Below are 19,834 nucleotides of genomic sequence, written 5' to 3'. Positions count from 1 at the left end.
AATAAATAAACGTTAAAAAAAAATTAAAAAAAAAAAAAGAATAGTTAGAAGATAAACTACCCGATTTCAAAAAATTATTTTAAGCCTATTAATTCTTTGAGAGAGAGAGAGAGAGAGAGAGAGAGAGAGAGAATCCCAAGTAGGCTCTATGCTGTCAGTACAGAGCCCGATGCAGGGTTCAAACTCATGAACCATAAGATCATGACCTGAGCTGAAATCAAGAGCTGGATGCCCACCCAACTCAGCCACCCAGGCGCCCCCTCTCCCAGGAATTTTTATTAAGCTACAAGACACTGTGGTTCTGGCATCATGACAGATACCTGGATGGATGGAACAGAAGAAAGAGTTCTGAAATAAATTACACAGAGAGGGGTAATGGATATTCAACAATGGTACTTCAGCTAAGAACAGTCTTTCCAACAAATGAGGTTGGAAGTGGGCATCCGCGTACAGGAGGAAAAACAAAATCTTTGATATATCCCTCACATTATATTAACAAATGAATCAAAGTAGATCACACACCTAAATGTAACGCTTAGAAGAAAGTCTTTGTGATCTTGAGTCAGTCAAAGGTTTCTTAGCTACGACACCAAAAATGCAATCCGTGCATTAAAAAAATTGATAATTTGGACTTCAGCAAAAGCAAACGTCTGCTCTTCAAAAGACATTGTTAAGAGAAAAGACAAACCAGACTTGGAAAAAAAATATTTGCAAACCAGATACCTGATAAAGGATATGCATTCAAAATTTACCAAAAACTCTCAAAATTCAGTAAGAAAACAAAACACCACAATCAAAAAGGGGCTAACAATTTGAACAGATGCTTAACAAAAGATACACCAAGGGCACAGAAGATGAGATGTTCAACATCATTAGTCATTAGGAAACGCAAATGAAAACCACAGTGAGATACTAACACATACCTACTTGAAGGGCTGAACTTTAAGAAAAAAACTGACAATATCACATGTTGGCAAAGATGTGCAGGAAGTGGAAGTCTCAAACTCCACTACAGAACTGTTTCATTAAAAATACATAAATAAAAATAAATACACACCCCTACTGTATAATTAGTCATTCGACTCTTGGTGTATTCTCCCAAGAAACACGAAACTGTATGTCCATACAAATACAATTTCATTGTAATAACCCCGAACTGGAAACCACCAACAGGTGAATGGCTAAGCACACTGAGTTATACTCATATAGTGGAATCCCATTTGGTACTAAAAAGGGATACGCTACTGATACATACAATGACAAGGAATGATTCCTCAAGGAAAGAAGCCAGCCCCCCCAAAAGGACACACTGTAGGACTCTGCACAAAATTTGAGAAAGAAAACAAACTCATCTAGAACAACAGAAGGGAGATCGGTAGTTGCCTGGGGATGTAGGGGGCAGGAGGGAGGGAGGTGGGGCAGGGAGGGGTGGGAAGATTATACGTGGGCACACAAGGAAACTTTTGGGGGCAACATATACCCCTCATCTTGACCAAGGTGATGGTTTTAGGTTTTAGAAGTGTACACGTAGGTCAAAACTTACCAAATTAATCACATTTAAGTATGCTCAATTTAAAGCTCAAAATAAAGCTGTTATAAAAAATAAATAAAATTGACAGCTTGTTTGGGCAAGGTCGTTAAAACTTTGGGCAAAGTCCTTTCAACCAAGCGAAGGCAAGATTCGAGTCCATGAGGCGCGTCCACGATGAGGTGCCTTTGTATGTGTATGTGCCACTGCGGGGGGTGGGGGGAACCCAAGAAATTCTTCCTTTTACAAAATGCAAATGGCAGGGAGGGGTTCATCCATTCACACCCTTCGAGCCCAGTCCTGACGCAATCTGTTTCTTTCCTTATCGCTCAAGTAGAAAGTGATTACTCCCCTCTGTGAGTCACTCCAACACTTAAGTTAATTTTCAGATATCAGCTCAGTGCATTTCTTCAACCGCCCATCGCACATTTATTAAATGACGCATCTAGGCCAGATACACAGAGGCCTGGTGCTGGAAACACAAATGTGAGCTGGGCGTAGTTCTTTACCGGCAAAAGCCTCGTAGTTTACTGGCAAAAGACTTGGACAATAACACGCTGTAACGTGTCCACAAACGTTTAAAAGTACAACAGGAACCTGGAGAAAGAAATTGGTGTTGTCAGACGCCTGGTCTTGTGCTGTAGTGACTGGTTCGGGACCCCATTTCCTTTCAGACCAACGCTCCCCGAGAACAAGGGACCGTGACTTACTCACTTGAATCATCCACTCAATCACCCAGCACAGGACCTGACACGAGAGTTTTCACACTTGTGCATTTGTTTGAATGAATGGAAATTTCACTTCATAGGCATCCGCTCTTTGACTGGAAGGCAGGGCCACCATGTTGCCAACTTGTCGGCTGAGTCCCAACCTTTATCCATTTTGTCATCCGAAGCAAGTCATTTGAGGGGAGATGAAACACCGAAATCTAGGTTCCCCCAGAACCCAAAGGAAGCGCTCATACCCATTCTGTCAGTGAAGAAAACAAGGAGGAGGTAGGGGTGGGGTGGATGGGGCTCGGTCAGCGAAGCCTGGGGCACAAGAGTCACACGGTGAATCAAGGTCCCACCGAGGGTCTAAAGCAGGCCCTGGCGCTCCGTGTTGTGACCATCAGGTATTCCCCTGCCCAGCGAGCACACATCTGATCTCTAGAGGAATCCTACCAGTCTCACTGTGAAAGCCATTTCTAGGGATTATACGTGGGACTTTCTGCTTTTCCAAAAGATCACCAACCCTTTATCTGCACTCAGTTTCTGAAGGGGCAGAGAGGTGGAACAGATATGCAATCATGAAGTTTCAGTTAAGATAAAACTAGCACAAGACGGAAAAGTCTCAAACTACAACCAAAAGATTTGGCCTAAACACCAGGCAAAAATCCTTCACCGTTTCCAGACGGCGCAATTGAGCCCGAGAAGAATTTTCCACTCAGTCTTCAAGACGAGGTCGATCTGCTTCTCGTACTTACGTGTCTAGAAACCACAGGTCTCAGAAGAGACATGCAGTAGAAATTTATTTGGACTTGTCTGGACCCACCAGCCTGACAGCTCCAAGGGACAACAGGGAGGGATGGGGTTCTTACCTGTAGATGGGGTCCTGCATCACCAGCATCTTGCTTTCATCCCACGTCCACTCCTTTTTCTGCAATAAAAGAAGCTGTAAATGAATAAGTTAGGCTTGTCCTCCGCCACAGAACCAGGGCAGACATTGAGCTACCGATGCCTATGCAAACGCATGCACTCGCTCCTGGCCTGACTTCTTCTAAGAGGCCTGGCACCCAGGGCTCCAGAGGCCAAATGGAAAACATCGTGTCTGGTCTGAGCGGTTTCCTTCTAACACTTTAAGGAGACTGCCTCTCCGGGGCACAGGAGGCAGGTGGGAGCCAAGGCCACCCCAGGGGGCCACAAGCAGACTCTAAATCAAGAGCTCATGGAGAAATCGCCAAGGGGAAAAAAGAGACGACCTATCACTCCAGAGGAGTGGGAGAAGCAGGAGGAACAAAAGGGAGAAGGAGGGGCACCCGGGGGCTCAGACGGTTAAGCGTCTGACTCTTGGTTTTGGCTCAGCTCATAATCTCATGGGACGTGACTTTGAGCCCTGCGTCTGGCTCTGCACTGGCAGTGTAGAGCCTGCTTAGGATTTTCTCTCTCTCTCTCTCTCTCTCTCTCTCTCTCTCTCTCTCTCTCTCTCTCTCTCTCTCTCTCTCTCCCTCCCTCCCTCCCTCCCTCCCTCCCCTGCTCACTCACTCTCTCAAAATAAATATTTTTTTAAAAAGGGAGAAGGGGGCAGAGCTGTGAATGGTGCTGTCAAAAGCAAAGGAAGTGTAATTCTCACCCTCCCCTCCTCAAAGGGGACAAAGCTGGATACAGGCCTGGAGAGTTAACTAGCGTATTTGTAGTCACCCAAGAGGACAGTCGTGCTGGCTGGGGACCTAACTCACGGCGAACACAAAGGACACCCCTGAGCAGCTGGGGACGAGGACAGGATGGGGGCGAGGGCTAGGGCAGAGGACTCAGGGGCGGTTCCAGAGGCCCCAGATGCTTGATGAGGGGAGGAACACCCCCACCTCCCAGGTCCCCAGGTGCAGGGACAGGGGCTCCTGCTGCACCTTCACTGGCCTCTGCCGCAGGGGCGGTGCTGCCCAGGACAACCTGGGAGTCGCACACTCCTCTCTCCGTCGATGGGGATCAAGCAGAGTGAAAGGCAAGCAAGTGTATGTTGGATTAATTACCGTGGAACGAGCACTGTCAGCTCATTCAGGGGGGGACTATATTCAGGCCCCTTCGGCCTGAAGCATTTCTCCAGCGTGAACACTCAAACACAACCCCGTACGCACCTGGCAGGTGTATGTACGTGCGCGCGTGCACACACACACACACACACACACACACACACACACACACACCATTTCACCCCCAAATTCTTATTCAATACCAATCCAACCCACAGAGGTGGCTTTTCGACGGGCTTACAAGCATTAGGTATCCAATGCTGTTTTACAGACAAGGAAACTCAGCTTCAAGAATTAACTGTTTTGGGGGGATACCTGCATGGCTCAACCGGTTAAATCTCTAAGCGTTGATTTGGGCTCAGGTCCTGATCTCGCGGTTCGTGGGTTCAAGCCCCGCATCGGGCTTTGCCCTGACAGTGCAGAGCCCGCTTGGGATTCTCTCTCCCTCCCTCTCTCCGATCCTCCCCAACTCTCTCCCTCAAAAATAAATAAACTTTAAAAAAAGCAAAAAAAGAGTTAACTATTTCTTTTCAAAAGTTACCTTCCTGTAACTGCTACTCATCGCCCTGCAAGATTTTAATACAGGAATGGCCCATTTGGAGCAAATCCAGAAAGAAGGAGAATACATCTTTTTCTAAATAGGAACTCTCTAGATGCGTATAAACACAGCCAATCCAGACTCTCTTCTTTAAACTAAATCACCCCAGGCTTTGTCAACATTCCTCAGCAGACAAGTCTTCTGGGTTTCTTACTACCCTAGCTGACCTTCTTTGTACCCCTCTTAAAAAAATGTTTTTTTCAATGTTTATTCTTGAGAGAGAGAGAAAGAGGGCGAGCCAGGGAGGGGCAGAGAGAGAGGGAGACACAGAATCCGAAGCGGGCTCCAGGCTCCGAGCTGCCAGCACAGAGCCCGACGCGGGCCTCGAACTCACAAAATGTGAGATCACGACCTGAGTCCCAGTGGGACGCTAAACCAACTGAGCCATCCAGGTGCCCCCTTCGTACCCACTGTATTTGCCAATGCCCCCCTCAACACCTGCTACTCTGGCCTGAATCCCTTCCTGATTTACATGTGGTCTAATCTGCAGACACACATTCCTATCTCTGTTCTGGCTGTGATACTGCTCTTAACCCAGCAAGGATCGGTTGATAGTATTTTTAGCTGCCTCCTACCCTTCCTGGCACATGTTAGGCCAGTTTCCAACGGACACACTGAGAGTTCTCAGAGGCAAAGTAACTCATAATTTGGATGCCTGTATTTATTTATTTATTTATTCATTCATTCATTCATTCATTCATTCATGAGAGAATGAGAGAGAGAGTGCGTGGGCAAGCACAAGTAGGGGTGGGGCAGAGAGAGAGGGAGACACAGAATCTGAAGCAGCCTCCAGGCTCCAAGCTGTCAGCACAGAGCCCGACTCAGGGCTCAAACTCACAAGCCGTGAGATCATGACCTGAGCTGAAGGCAGAAGCTTAACCGACTGAGTCCCCTGGGCGCCCCATGGATGCCTATTTTAAACACACACTATAAATGTTCACCACAGGAATTCTTTACACAGCAAAATATAAGGTTTCAAATACGGCTTGATGTGGGGGCAAAAGCATAATAGAAATATTAAGTACTCAAATATTAAGTTAAACCACGTCTATATTTAGGACCACATGTCCTGCCGGAGGTTAATTTAATTCATGTCTGGAAAGCACCACCTCTCTGCTGCTAAGCCTGTTTATTTACATCTGATTTTGGCAGTTGCAGGTTTTAGTTCTAACATTTCCATTTGGTTCTGCTTTCTTCTATGTCTTTGCTGAGACTTTCCGCTTCTTCTGTGTCAAGAGCGTAACTGCTCATGGAAGTATTTTTACGACGGCTGCCTTAACGTCTCTGTCACATCATCTAACATCTGTCCTCTCGGTATTGGCATCTCTTGGCTATCTTTTGTTCATTCAAGTTGAGATTTTCCTCATTTCTGGTGTGGCAAGTGATTTTCAATCGAAACCTGGACATTTCAGAAAACACTTTTTTTTTTAAGTTTGTTTATTTTGGGGGGGGACAGAGAGAGTGGTAGTTTTACTGTCTTCAGAAACTCACATGCCTCTCGCTTCTATCTGAAAGCATTTTTTTTTTTTTTTTTAATGCTTAGAAATAAGGTCTCGGGAGTCTTGGTAGCTACATGTAGGAATTTTCAGTTTTGTTTACCCACTGGCTGTAGTCTCCAAGATGCGCCAGAAAAGGAAGACATTTCAAGTCCAGATGGGAGTGGAGAGGAGAAAGGAGAAGAGAGGAGGAAGGGAGAGGGGTGCGTCCCTGAGGCTGTCAACACCACTTCGAGGCAGGGTTTGCCACCATCAGCCCAGGAGGACCAGCAGGACGGAACGAGCTGGTCTTCAGCCTCCTTCAACCTGAGGCCCAGGCTCAGGCGGGCCTCACTGGCACCATTCAGAGTCCAAGCAGGTACAGCAGGGAGGCCCATAATCGAGGCCCAGGGAGGCAAAGATCAGCCCCCTCACCAGCTCCATAAATATAAAGGGATGGGGGAGAGGGGGAATGTTAGCGGAGAGGGAGCACCCTAGGGGCAGCTGTCTGGCCGTCTGCCAGCCCCCCAACCTATACCTGTACACACGTAACTCCTTTCTCTTGCTTGTTGTCCCCTCTGCACCTGCCAAGGACACTCTCAGCACGGTCGAGACCTTCAGGAGGACCCTGAATTAGGGTTCGCTAACCCATGTCTCTCTATGCCTTCCCTCCGCCATCAGTCTCCCCTCCCCCTTCTCTTCTTCTTATCAATTCCTTACTCCAAGGGAATTAAAAAAGTCAACAGGATAGAGCAACTTAACGTGAGGGAAGGCTCTGCGTCATATTATTGGCTAGTCAGAATTTTCTGGAGTTAAGTTGTCGTCACAAGGATGTGCCCTACCGATCTTCCATTACAGAGAGTTTAGCCAAGATCCCAGGGGCGGCATTCTGAAGCCCGTCCTCTTGCTTCTTTGAGGGGCCCTGCTTCCGGGATGCTCCCGGCCCATCAGGGGTGCTCAGGGGTGCACAGGGCAGGCCCGTTTCTGGGAGACACAGGAGTCCTCCCACATGGGACTTTGCCTTCACAATCTCCTGACAGTCTTGCCAAACCTTCCTCAGAGCACACCGCCATCTACGAGACTTTCATCCATCCTTCCTTCCTTCCTTGCTCTCTCCTCCCCTTGGAATCAGACCTACTCAGAAATGGGATAGTTACCAGCCTCTCCCAGGGCCTCCCCCATTTTCTCTCACAGGAATTCAATCCTGTCTTGGCATGTGCTTTTTGGAGGACCTAGAATAACACAAAGTGAGAAAAATACAGGAAAGTCATTTTATAACTGCTTCATTTTCTATCCTCACAAGAAATTCTCCAGTTGATACGGGAGAGAAGTCTTCCTTTCATTTAACGATGTTTATATAATGCTTCCTTTGCGTTATCAAAATTGATCTCAACCTTAAAAGATAAACACTAAGCCTCGGAGATGGTAACTTACTTCCATCTGAGTTCACCTAGTCCAGTGGTAATTGGACCCAACTCGTATACCCTCCACGACCCATGTTCTCCTTGCTACTCCAAGTGATGGAATCAAAGAACGTCCCTCTCCGTCGCCTACAAATGATAAAGGGCTTACAGGGTATGTTCCTATAAGACCACTGAATGGGGTAAGCACATCCTGTATCTAGTGGGTGAAAATGGCCAGTCCTCTATGGAAAGTTACAGCCATTTTGACGTTCCAAAATCTCCCGGCAAGGAATATTACCTGGGAACTAGGTCAGACGTAGGTCTGCCTTGAAGGGCCAAAACCACAAAAGAGAGTTAGGGATAATCATCATAGCTGTTCTGTCTCCCTTTGGAGCCCAGAAATGCATATGGCATCTCTGAAGCTCTTCCCCAAAAGTGGAGGAAGGATTTGTATCAAGATTTATTTTCTACCCTTAGTGGAAATTATCAGTAGGCACATTGCAAAGTCTGTAAGCTTTACCATTATTCATGTTCCTGGCAGCAATGGGGATTTCTCAAAAAACAAAAACAAAAACACAACAAAAAAATCAAAGAGCCCAAAGCATAACCTTGCAAAAGTCTCATTAACTCAGCTTGACAAGTTCTCCATGCTTCCAGAGGGAACAGGATTAGTCCGAAAATATAGCTATCACTCATTTTCTGGCATAACCTATGGATACTGGATATAGAAAACACATTTCAAAACTGCAGTGCTTGCTAGTAAATTCTCACACAATGTACGCAATTCCTAATGTGCATGTTTTAAAGTTAGCAGAAAATAAAGAAGGCCTGGAAACATAACAGGGTAGAAAGAAGACCAGACCAAGTTTAGTCCTGGCTCCATCAGTAACTATGTACCCTAGTTATCTCTGGGTAACCCTAGGACAGTCACTGTGCCTCTCTTGATTTGCTTACTCATCAACCAGGGGATCAGATCAGATCATTTCTGAAGTTTTTCTCCTAAATCCTGCTTCTATAATTCTAAGCGCCTCCTTTTCTTACTCAATTAGATTTGAGTTCTGTGTTTCCATGATAGCGAATGCTTCTCTTTGGACAGGGAACCAGTTTTCCCGCAACGTGATAGGCCAGTTGACAGAGTACAGGCTAGAAGTTAAAGACCCTGGATTAATCAGTGATGCATTTTCTATGGAGTGGCTTTTCTCCAAGCAGCCTGAAGAGGTAAGTGCACACACGGGAACATGATACTGGGAACAATCTACTTATCTGAGCAAGACAGACCTGGTTCAAACCTTGACTTCACCTCTGATGGGATGTGAGGTCTTGGGTAAGTTGCTACATCTTCTTTCACAAAGAACGGTACGTACCTCAGAGGACGATGGTGACCATTTCCTAAGTAATACAGTGCGTCAAACAGCCCTGGCAAATGGCAGGTGCTCAGTATCAGTGTTAGCCATTCCTGTTAGCTCGTCTCATTACCATCTTAGAGTGTCATTACTTTCACGAATTTGCTCCCTCTCGTCTTCTACCTTCCCAAACAGACGAAACGGGATTAGAGAGAAGACAGGGTCCCTGCCCCTAAAGGCTCACAGCCCATGGGGGAAAGATATAAATCACCATCATGCAATTGTGTAGCAGCTATAGACCTACGTACACAGATAGTGCCATTAAAAATAATTTTGCTGGAAAGGGCCCGTGTCTAGTACCCTTACAGATCCTAGTCAGTTCCTTGAATATGGTAGACATACAACGAACATTTGTTAATGAGAACGATGGAGTCTTTCTAGAATGTTGCCTTAGGAGATCCCAACTAAGTTATTGGTTTAGAAGAGAAACCACATGAAACTGAGGCCCTTCAGGTCCTTTTGTAGAAAAATCCTTTGGACGAAGTTCAAGAGAAATCCTTCTTATTGAGAAGTCCACTCCCTAGCAAAGAGTACTATAGTGTGATTCCGGGATTGTAATGAATAATCATTATTATATACACAGCAAAACTAATTACTTGGGTTTGGCTGGGAGTTGAGGAAAATGTACTGATTGGAAGACGACAAAGCCACTTAATAGTGGGGTTCACACCACAAATATAAACCAAGAGTCACAGCAATTTGAGATTCATTATCTGCCGGCATCGGTTCAAGGCGGCAGCCTTTTTTAGACACTTGCGAATATAACCAAAAAGATACATTTTTTTTTTTTTTTTATGTCTCAGGGAGAGATAATCACAAAATATTTGGCTACCGCCTACACTAGAATCAAGCACCACAGACCAGAGTCACTGAGCAAGTCCGACTCCTAATACCACCGACGTTAGTGACTTCCACGGACGCCTTTCTGAGCTTGGGGAAGGCTCTTGTCTCTGTCTCTTCAAACGGGCAAATTGAGAGGAGGAGGAAGAGGGAGGGGAAGGTGATGGCCCAAAGTAACAAACGAGACTTCATTTGATCCAACTGCTAAGTGTTTAGCTCCTCCTGATTTGAGGATATCACCACACACAAATCCTGTTCCCTCATCCAGCAAGCCGACAGCCATAATAACTGAAAACACACCACATGCGCCAGGCCCCCAAGTAAGTGCTGAGCTTCCAACAGTGGCCCCTGCCCTTGGAAAGTTCCTGGGAGAACAGAGGATCCCTGTAAACACACTTCTCTCCCTGCCGCCCCCCCGTCAGGATGCATTGCACTGTTCCCCAGGCCCAGCCGGGAGGGGGGTGGGGGGGGAAGGGCGGCTGCCTTGGGAAGTGTTTGGCCTCAGAGGATCAGGAAACAACAACACGTAAGCCCACTTGGCCTCTAGGGTCTACTTCATCCACAGCTCAGTAGGCTTCAAGGACCTAAGTACAGGTGACCCACACAGACATACGGGAGCGGCCAACAGCACGGCTCCAGAGCTGGTGCAGAATATTCCAGCTGGCGAAGTGAAAGTGGTCACCTAATCGGACTCTCGAGAGTTGAAGCTCAAGAAGGCGAAACAACCTGCCCACGGCCACGCAGCGAGGGAGGGAAGAGCCAGGGCTCGGAGCCAGGTCTTCCTTCCTCGGCCGAGGGCTCCTTCCGGCACGCACACGAACCCACGGAAGGTCAGCGTGTTTGCAGGAAGCGGGGGCTATTCGACATTCGGACGGACCGCTGCAGCGCAGACACGGACTCATCAGTGGAGCACGTCAGGCTGTCCCGACACGGGTGCCCACGGCTGAACACCGGCCGTGACTTTTTCTGCACATTCGGCTACCCGGCAAGAGCTCTCGTTCTTAACCTGATGAGGACGGCCATCACCCAAACCTGCAGACCGTCCCATGTCCGGGGAGGCAGGTGTGGCAGGTCTCTACCCAGTCCCTCTCCATTCTAGACACAGACAGGCACACGGACATCGGGGCGGTATCCGCACACTCGGATCGTAGAGGACGGTCCCGGGGGAACAAGACGCCGCAAAGGCTGATGGCTGTTAGCGTGCACACAGTCTGTCCGAGGCAGCACACGCAGTCACCGTGCTTACAGGCAGCATCTGACTCACAACCACCGCCTGGAACAGACACCAGGCAGGGGCGGAGGAAACAGGTCGGGAGGCTTCCCTTCCTTCCCGAGCCTGGCATCAGAAGAATCGGATCGAGGGGAAGCCCTGTTAGATCACCTCTTCCCTCGGCCAGCTGCAGGGGGGACCTGCACTAGCAATGACCAGGGATGGAGTTTCAAAATGAGTCGCAAGGCCCCACGGGCTCCCCAGGGGAGACGCTTCCCCCGCTCAGCTTGCATCACCCGGTGGAAGGGGGCCGGCGTCTCTGCCAGGTGACGTTCCGCACACAGGTGTCCTTACGTGTGGCGTGATCTCGGGCCAAATATCTAAGGCTCTTTGACATCATTTTTTTCCCAGGTAGAGTGGGGGTGATGCTGCTTGTGGTACAGGATACAGGAGGGGCACAGCGAGATGGCAGTAAGACCGTCCCCGAAGGGCAAAACCGCAAAGTGCCATCACAATGGATCAAATCAGAGGTATGCGAAGTTACCCGAAAGGGACAGAAGAGGCCCCAGGACAGCAGGCCTTGACACAGAACCTAACGGAAAGTAAAGGTGATGTCAGCCAGAAGTGTGCGTGCATGGTGGGGGGCCGGGGGCGGGGTGCCAGGAAGGTACCAAAGTCAGTGATGAGCCTGTGGAACAGACCCTCGGACAGCATGCGCCCGACAAGGCCCCTCCCAACATCCCGGGGACCTGGGTACCACGGAGCCAGGGACCAGGAAACGTTCCCGCCACACAGCGGACTCCCTCCGCGTCATGCTCGCCGGACCACCTCTGGCAATCTGCCTTCTCACATCACTTGCCCCCGATGGAGAAAAACCGAGATTTGCAGGCTCGTCGGGCTAACGTGAGTGTAGCTGGTCCGGGAAACCGCTCGACGTCTCAGAGCGAATAAAGGAAGGGGTGGGCTGGTCCACCCATCAGCCTCTTTTGACCTCTGTCAAGTACAGGCCAGCGTCCGGTCAGGCTCCTAACCTCGAAAAGTGAGGAGAGTCTCGGACTTGGAAAGGCCGACCGCCTGGCGCCCGGCCGGATGGCGGTTCGGGGAGGACACGGCGTGAGTGGCTGGCTTCCCCAGGCGACCGGGTGCCGTGGATGGTGATCACGTGTCCACGAGACCTTCCCAGCGGGCCTGACGAAGGGATGGATGGAACGGGCGGGAAGGCATCTTGTGATGTGGAAAGTGCCCTCACGTCACAACCGTCGCCTCGTCAGGTAGGACCTGAGGGCGCTGAGCCACAGGTTCCTGGCCCCCCCCCAACACCCCCCCTCCCCCCCCCACACACGAAGGGCCGAGCAAAGCTCTAGGACACTTGTGACAAAAGCCAAGCTGGGACTCAGCCAGCTGCCTGAATCATGAGCTCAGGTGGCACCGACCCACGTTTTTTCCTGAGGGTATCTCTCGCTTTTAAACCCACATGGTTGTCATCCGTGATTTATTTAACTGGGGCCCAGGGACACCACCACCTGATGGGCCTCGGCTTGCTTCAGCCACTCTCCTGCTCAGGGACTCCTAAGAGGACGATATTCTAAAGGCCGTCTCACGGTTAACCACCGTGCACATGTATGTGTGGTGGGGGAAGGGCGGAAAAGAGACCCTTGCAATAAGAACAAGACGAGGACTGTGGCCCCGCTGTGGAGGTTTATAAGGTCAAAAACATCTAAGACGCCATTACAAATTCCCTACCACTTGTGAATTTTTAAGGTGTTCTTTACAAACAGTATCATGTGCTATTTTTTCCTATATACTTCCAACCTCATAGCCATAACACTTTCTTGAACCACCCTTAAAGATATTTAGGGAGCATGAGAGAGCAAGTTTTAGTACATGGGAGACCTTTGTAAACTCCAGCTGACCAGAGAAAAAATGGGCTACCTAAGGAAGCAGTCAAGTCCCCACCACTGTGTGGCGTCTGGTCACACGCTGGGTAATGTCTTTGGTCGAGGACACAGAGCAGATTTAAATCCTTGGACTGCCAACACCCTTCCACACCACTCTCAACCACTCGATTCTCCGAGCTTATGTCACCTACAACCAGGCCCTTCCATATCCCCCAGACTCAAGGCCTGCCTTGATTCCCATTAGAATTAACAGCATCTTAGGTTTGGAACGAAAGGCAGCTTGAGAGCTCAGGTCATGATCTCACAGCTCGTTGAGTTCAAGGCCCGCGTCAGGCTCTGTGCTGGCAGCTCAGAGCCTGGAGCCTGCTTCCGATTCTGTGTCTCCCTCTCTCTCTGCCCCTAACCCACTTGCATTCTGTCTCTGTCTCTCTCAAAAATAAACAAACATTAAAAAAATATATACGTATAAAACAAAGCTATCATAAATTTAAAAAGTATCAGCAGAGCTCAGAAACAAAGAAACAAGAAGATTCCTCATCTATCCTCAATCAATCAAGCCCCTTTCCATTTCTTTCTGGAAACATACACTCTACCCTCTGCCAATATGGACACCTAGCTCTTCCCAGGGGTTAGTAACATCATTCTCCCACGGCACGTACAACTAACACAAAAACAGCCACGTGTTGAGGCAACATACGCCCACTTGCTTGTCTCAGCCCAGCTCAGAGGAATGCCCCCCGAACAGCTCAGTCCCTCGTCCCTTCCTCCCGCCTTGGAGACCCTTGGCCCAGCCTCCCGCACACTGAATAGCCGCGGCGGACGGGTCTCGAAGGACTGTTCAAATAGATGGGCTGTAACAGCAGCAACACAACACACAATGGGGCTGGACGTCACCTCAGGTGGGACTGAGGGTCATTCCTGGGACAGAAGGCGACAGCTGCTAATGGAGCTTCCTCATCCACTCCTGCCAAACCCTCTTACCCGTCATCACTTGAATTTAAAGTATCTCCTGAGATCAAGACTGCAAGGTACAGTAACAAAAGACAAGGGTGACAGGAGGTGGGCCCTGTCACCCAAGGGACACAGGACTCATGGAGCCAATCGGCTGCCTGGGCCATGGGCCTCAGCCTCACTTCTCTCGACACCATGGCTGGTCCAGGCAGACCGCTCCCCAGATGAGGAAGGATTCTGTCCAGAGAGCGGCCTAGAAGGAAAAGGTGCCCCATGCCTACATTCCCTGCTCCCCTCTCTCCTGCTTTCTGGTTCAGAGTCACTTACCTTTTTCTTCTTCTTCAGAATCACTTTCACGCCATCCACAGAAACCATAATGCTCACCTTCTTCTTCTTGATGTTTTTGGCTTTAAACTCGTACTGCAAGAGAGGAGACAAAGAAGCACGATCCGGTTAGGTCAGGGTATCTGACTCCGGCTAGCCCGTGACCCAGAAAAGAGGGCCACAGATGGTCACAGGGAGACCCGGAGCTTCTTGGGGGCGTAAAAGCAGGTGGGGGAGGGGGGGGTCTCAGTGTCGGGGCCCAGCCATCAGCAACAACCGAGGGATGGAGGTAATCCATCCAGACGAGATGAAGACAGAGCCCGCTTCCAAAATCTCATCAGAAACCAGAACCTTCCCTCAAAACCTCATTCTGATGTTTCATGACGTTCACTGCCAGGTTTTTCCTGCATCCGCCCAAACTCTGGAAACTTGATTCCATCTCCGGTGAATATTAAGAAGAATTGGCACCTGTCTTCAAATCGGGATTTTTTACATACTAAAAATGTGGAATTCCAAGTCGTTCTAAGTTCAAGTCCCAAATTCCTTTATCTGTAGGTCAGTTTCCAAGTCTACCTATAGCCTTATCAGCCTGAAATAGTCTAGAGTATTCCCCTATGGCTGCTTCAACCACAGCCCTATACCACTGAGGGACGCTGGCCTCACCCTCAACCCCAGACATTTTTCTGTTACATTTGCCCATTCTTCGCGATCTCTTCTGCTTCTGCAGGCATTTGTAATGGCTGGTACAATTCTGTTTTCCTCACTGAACTTCATTCTGAGCACTTATCCAATTTATTAATACCATTTTCATTTGCTCCCTATCTTGGTAGCACCAACTGGCAAATTCACCTGCCAAGCGAATGAAACATCTGGGCTACAGGTTAATAATAATACAAGACCCAAGGCCAAGACCTGTATTCCAACCCACAGCCCCTCTCCTCTGGGACTTCATATACTCAACACCCTCCCCTATCCTGCCACCAGCCAAGCTTGGTGAGGCATTCGGCTACTTGCCTGCACATCTAGAGCCTAATTAATTCTAATTAGTGTGGGGATAGAAATTAACCTAACCCATCCTAACATGATGAAAACATAACCTACTTTGAAAATCTCATCAGAAATCCGGAACCTGGGCCGTCTGGGTGGCTCGATCTGTTAAGCATCCAACTCAGGTCATTATCTCACAGTTCGTGAGTTTGAGCCCCGCATCGAGCTCTGCATTGACAATGTGGAGCATGCTTGGTGTTCTCTCTCTGTCTCTCTCTCTCTCAAAATGAATCAAAAAACTTAAAAAAAAAGAAAACAGAAAAAGAAATCCAGAACCTTCCACTCCATTAGCGATGCCTTTAAATACTCTGATTTTAGGGGTGCCTGGATGGCTCAGTCAAACATCTGACTTTGGCTCAGGTCATGATTTCATGGTCCGTGGGTTCGAGCCATGCATTGGGCTCTTTGCCGACAGCTCGTAATCTGTCTCCCTCTCTCTCTCCAAAATAAATAAACATTAAAAAAATTTTTTTTACATACTCTGATTTTAAGGACTCCACTTAGAGCTTCCAACCCTGTGTGCATCCCATCCCTTCCACTGAAATCTGAGCTGACCTCACTCTGTTGCAGTTAGTGCTGATGCCCTCTGGCTGTCTGCTTCTTATAGACGGGGACACGACCTAACCGAGGCACGATATTTTTCTTTACGTTGTCACAGCAAAGGTTCTGGCTTATGGCTGATTTGAGTTTCCAGGTGACAGCAACATACATCACCCCCCCCCCCCACTCTGGAAGGTCACTCTTCCTACCCTGTCGACAGCTGTCCTTTTTACCAAGGGGGCTCGAAACAAAAAGCAAACCAGAGCCCCGGACGCACAGGAGACAGCAAACATCAGGCTCAGACTCTGCTTCCGAGCAAGCATGTCCGATGGCAGGGAGAAGCGTGTTAGACCGGCGTGTGGCTCAGGACAGGACCTCAGCCACACGACCCACCCGCTCCGGGGCAGCGGCTGCAAGCTGGCGAAGGCTGGAGCGCGTCTGGCGTGCGCCTCGGGGCCTGGCTGCGACGCGCAGCGGGTCCCCCGACTGCGTTCTGCTCAGGGGCCGTGCTCAGCAGGGGGCAGGGACCACCCGGGTGGGAGAGCCAGCATGGGTGTGGGCAGGTCAGCCGGCTTTGGCCCTGTGCCTCCCGGGTGAAGTGACCCGGCTACGTTTCCCGACCACACCTGCATTTACCTCCACTCCCCTGGGCTTCCAGTAAACACAGCCTTCCGCTGTGCCTCCCATGGGACCAGGTCGTTAGGTCAGGGCTGTTCCTGCCAGTCAAAGGTATGCAGAGGGGTGTGTTTCAAAGAACTCAGGCGGGGGGTAAGAGCCAAAGAGTCCCAGAAGCACCAGATGTGGACGAACCCTGCCCCATATCAGTCAATCCCTGCCTGCTTCACCGTCTTTGCTTTCTTCCAAGAGATTACTCACAAGCTCCACATACTTTCTAATTCTGCTTTTCGGCCATAATATCAAACCAGGAAATATTAAGTGTCCACGTCTGCAAGGCACCACGTCACTCTCCCAGCCCTAGTTTTATTAAAAAAATTTTGTTTACTGTTTATTTTTGAGAGAGAGAGAGAGAGAGAAACAGAGAGCAAGCAGGGGAGGGGCAGAGAGAGAGAGAGGGAGACACAGAATCTGCAGCAGGCTCCAGGCTCCGAGCTGTCAGCACAGAGCCCGACGTGGGGCCCGAACCCACGAACCACAAGATCATGACCCGAGTCAAAGCTGGACACCCAACCGACTAGGCCACCCAGGCACTGTAACGTTTATTTAAATTTGTTTTCAATGTTTGTTTATTTTTGAGAGACCATGAGCAGGGGAGGGGCAGAGAGAGGGAGACACAGAATCGAAAGCAGGCTCCAGGCTCCAAGCTGTCAGCACCAAAGCCCGACATGGGGCTCGAACTCACAAACCATGAGATCATGACCTGAGCCGAAGTCGGTTGCTGACCCAACTGAGCCACCCAGGTGCCCCTCCCAGTCCTCGTTTTAGAGAGCACACTGCCTGCTGAACCACCTTAGCGGTCCTCTATTTCCAGAAGAATCTGGTAGCTGATCATGTCTTTCTTGTTGGGTCGGCCTCCCTATGGACTCCACGGTCTCTGGGAGGTTTTTAAAAATCAAGAATCCCCCCTGCCCACTGCACACCCAAGGCTGGCCAGAGGCACCTGGCCGGCACCTTGCCTGTGCATCTGAAACATTATTTCTATAGTTTGTGATTTTGATGAGCCAGGCCTTTTTTTTTTTTAATTTTTTTTTTAAGGTTTATTTATTTTTGAGACAGAGAGAGACAGATCATGAACGGGGGAGGGTCAGAGAGAGAGGGAGACACAGAATCTGAAACAGGCTCCAGGCTCTGAGCTGTCAGCACAGAGCCCGACGCGGGGCTCGAACTCACGGACCGCGAGATCGTGACCTGAGCCCAAGTCGGACGCCCAACCGACTGAGCCACCCAGGCGCCAGGCCTTTTAATACCCTGATCTTCAGGGTTGAGATGCAAGTAAAGGTTCTCTTCAGAACAGGACAACAGCCTCGAATCCCATCGCTGCGCAGGACCTCCCAGGCGGCTCTTACAGGGTCTGCGGGCTCAGGGGCTACGTGGAAAAGCATGACCAAATGGCTGCAGCGGAATCTCAGTGACACAGGGGTGCGTGGGCGGTTCCATCAGGGAAGCGTCCGACTTTGGCTCAGGTCATGATCTCGCGGTCCGTGGGTTCGAGCTCCACATCCGGTTCTGTGCTGACAGCTCGGAGCCTGGACCCTGCTTCAGATTCGGTGTCTCCCTCTCTCTCTGCCCCCCTCTTGCTTGCGCTCTGTCTCTCTCTCTCTCTCTCAAAAATAAACAAACATTAAATTTAAAAAAAAAAAAAGGAATTTCAGTGACAATGGCAATGCAGGTGTCCCTCGGTACAACAGCTGGTGGAATGCTCTGGAGCGCTTCCAAACAAAGGGGGGCAAGACAGGCATGAAATAGCCCTGGTTACAGCTGCCTGTGATGCCCGAGGCCCGTCTATAAGGGCTCTCGGGTTGGACACATTCCCCATCGACTCCACCTGCCCGGTGGTCCGATGTTCCGAATCCTTTCCAACCGAAGAGGAAGGACTCAGACTGCAGTCCCGTCAGAAACTGCGGAAATCAAAGGAAACAGAGTATCTGAAAAGGCTTAAACATTTATTATCGTGAAACCATTTGTTTATATGGCAACTGCACTTCGCTTGGACGACCATGTTTTATTGTGCTCATTGGAGGAGAGAAAATGGAGCTGGAGGCGGGACAGATCATGGGAGTGACCAAGAGAACAGAGAGAAGGGGCTCACAGGGGACAAACACTCCTTCCCCCCCCGCCGGCTGTGCTCCTCCGAGGGGCAGACAGGCTCAGGAGGAAGCATCTGTGTTCCGCAGGATAGGAATCCAGTCCACTCAGGCTTTGCCAGGGGCTGAGGAACAAGCAGGACTGTCAGGGCCACGGTCTGTGACTCCGGCCAGCCTCCCTCAAAGCCCATGCCAGCTCTGGCTCTCCCCACATGTGGCCAGGCTGACCTGACAGATTTGCTTTGCCAGCCAGGGCTCCCCCAGCAAGGGCAGATTAAGCTCTCTAGGACCTGACCTTTCAGGAAACGAAACAATACAAGTCCTGGGACACTAACCGCTGACTTAAAAAGGCCATGGTGATGTGCCAGGGGTTCATAAACAGAGCCTTGGGACCCCGTGTGGGAACAGTGGCCCCAGAACTCAGTGTGTTGTGCCAGCCGGCGAGGCCCACGAAGGGGAAGCTGGGAAGAGGGAGGGGTTCAGGTCCGGCAGGAACCAGGAGGAAGGCCTCAGCAAGTGAAGGAGTCACAGTGGCTGGAAGGCTGAGGGCGGCTGACAGAACAGAGCATGTCCTGAGTCCCTGATGCTTCCCTGTCCCCCCAGCTCCTAGAACTGCTTCCTGACCCCGGTGTCTCAGTCCCCGCCACTGGGGGTCCACAAAGGGGAAGGAGGAGGTGTGTGGCAACTGAGCGTGCTCAGTGAAGGGACGAGCCCTGCCCTGGGCTTGAGGACGTATTGCAGAAACAGAAGTAACAGAAGGACTTTCTCAGGAGTCAGGGGAAGGGTTGGGGCCGCACCCCTCCCCCAGCAACACACACAATAGTCTACACCCACGACAACGTCTAGCTCCCTGAAGAGCCCCAGGATTTTCCACAGGGTCCTTGGTTCCTTGTCTACCCACGGTTTGCCTAGTGATGTGCTCTCTCACCAGCGACATCAGAAGCTGGCCCCACATGTCACCAGAAAATCCATTTTGTCCCTCTCTCTACCCTCACTGACCCCACCATGCCTACAGTCGCGAGTCAAGGTGCCCAGGGGCAACTCCACCAGGAAGAGAGATTCCGTTTGCAAAAGCGGATGGTGATGCTCTTGTCAGGCAAGTCCTTGGCTTACACTGGGCTGTGGTC

General features: G+C 49.9%; 1 protein-coding gene across 7 annotated transcripts in view; it reads right to left on the bottom strand.

The window, feature by feature from the left end:
• The window catches only part of LOC109276660 (carboxyl-terminal PDZ ligand of neuronal nitric oxide synthase protein), a 285,556-nt gene that overhangs the window by 70,688 nt on the left and 195,034 nt on the right, over positions 1 to 19,834 (bottom strand). For 4 of the 7 annotated variants that reach the window (XM_019465760.2, XM_019465758.2, XM_019465761.2 and 1 more), the window contains 2 exons: positions 14,362 to 14,454; positions 3,108 to 3,181 (listed from right to left, as the gene is read on the bottom strand). In XM_019465760.2, coding sequence (XP_019321305.2) covers positions 3,108 to 3,181; positions 14,362 to 14,454 — 167 coding nt within the window. The remainder of the gene's footprint in view (positions 1 to 3,107; positions 3,182 to 14,361; positions 14,455 to 19,834) is intronic. The other 3 variants (XM_053908938.1, XM_053908937.1, XM_019465759.2) reach the window with 1 other exon arrangement.

Source organism: Panthera pardus, unplaced genomic scaffold (genome assembly GCF_024362965.1).
Source record: "Panthera pardus isolate Hobbes unplaced genomic scaffold, ASM2436296v1 HiC_scaffold_21, whole genome shotgun sequence".
Classification (NCBI taxonomy): domain Eukaryota; kingdom Metazoa; phylum Chordata; class Mammalia; order Carnivora; family Felidae; genus Panthera; species Panthera pardus.
This window is presented reverse-complemented; position numbering and strand designations above follow the sequence as displayed.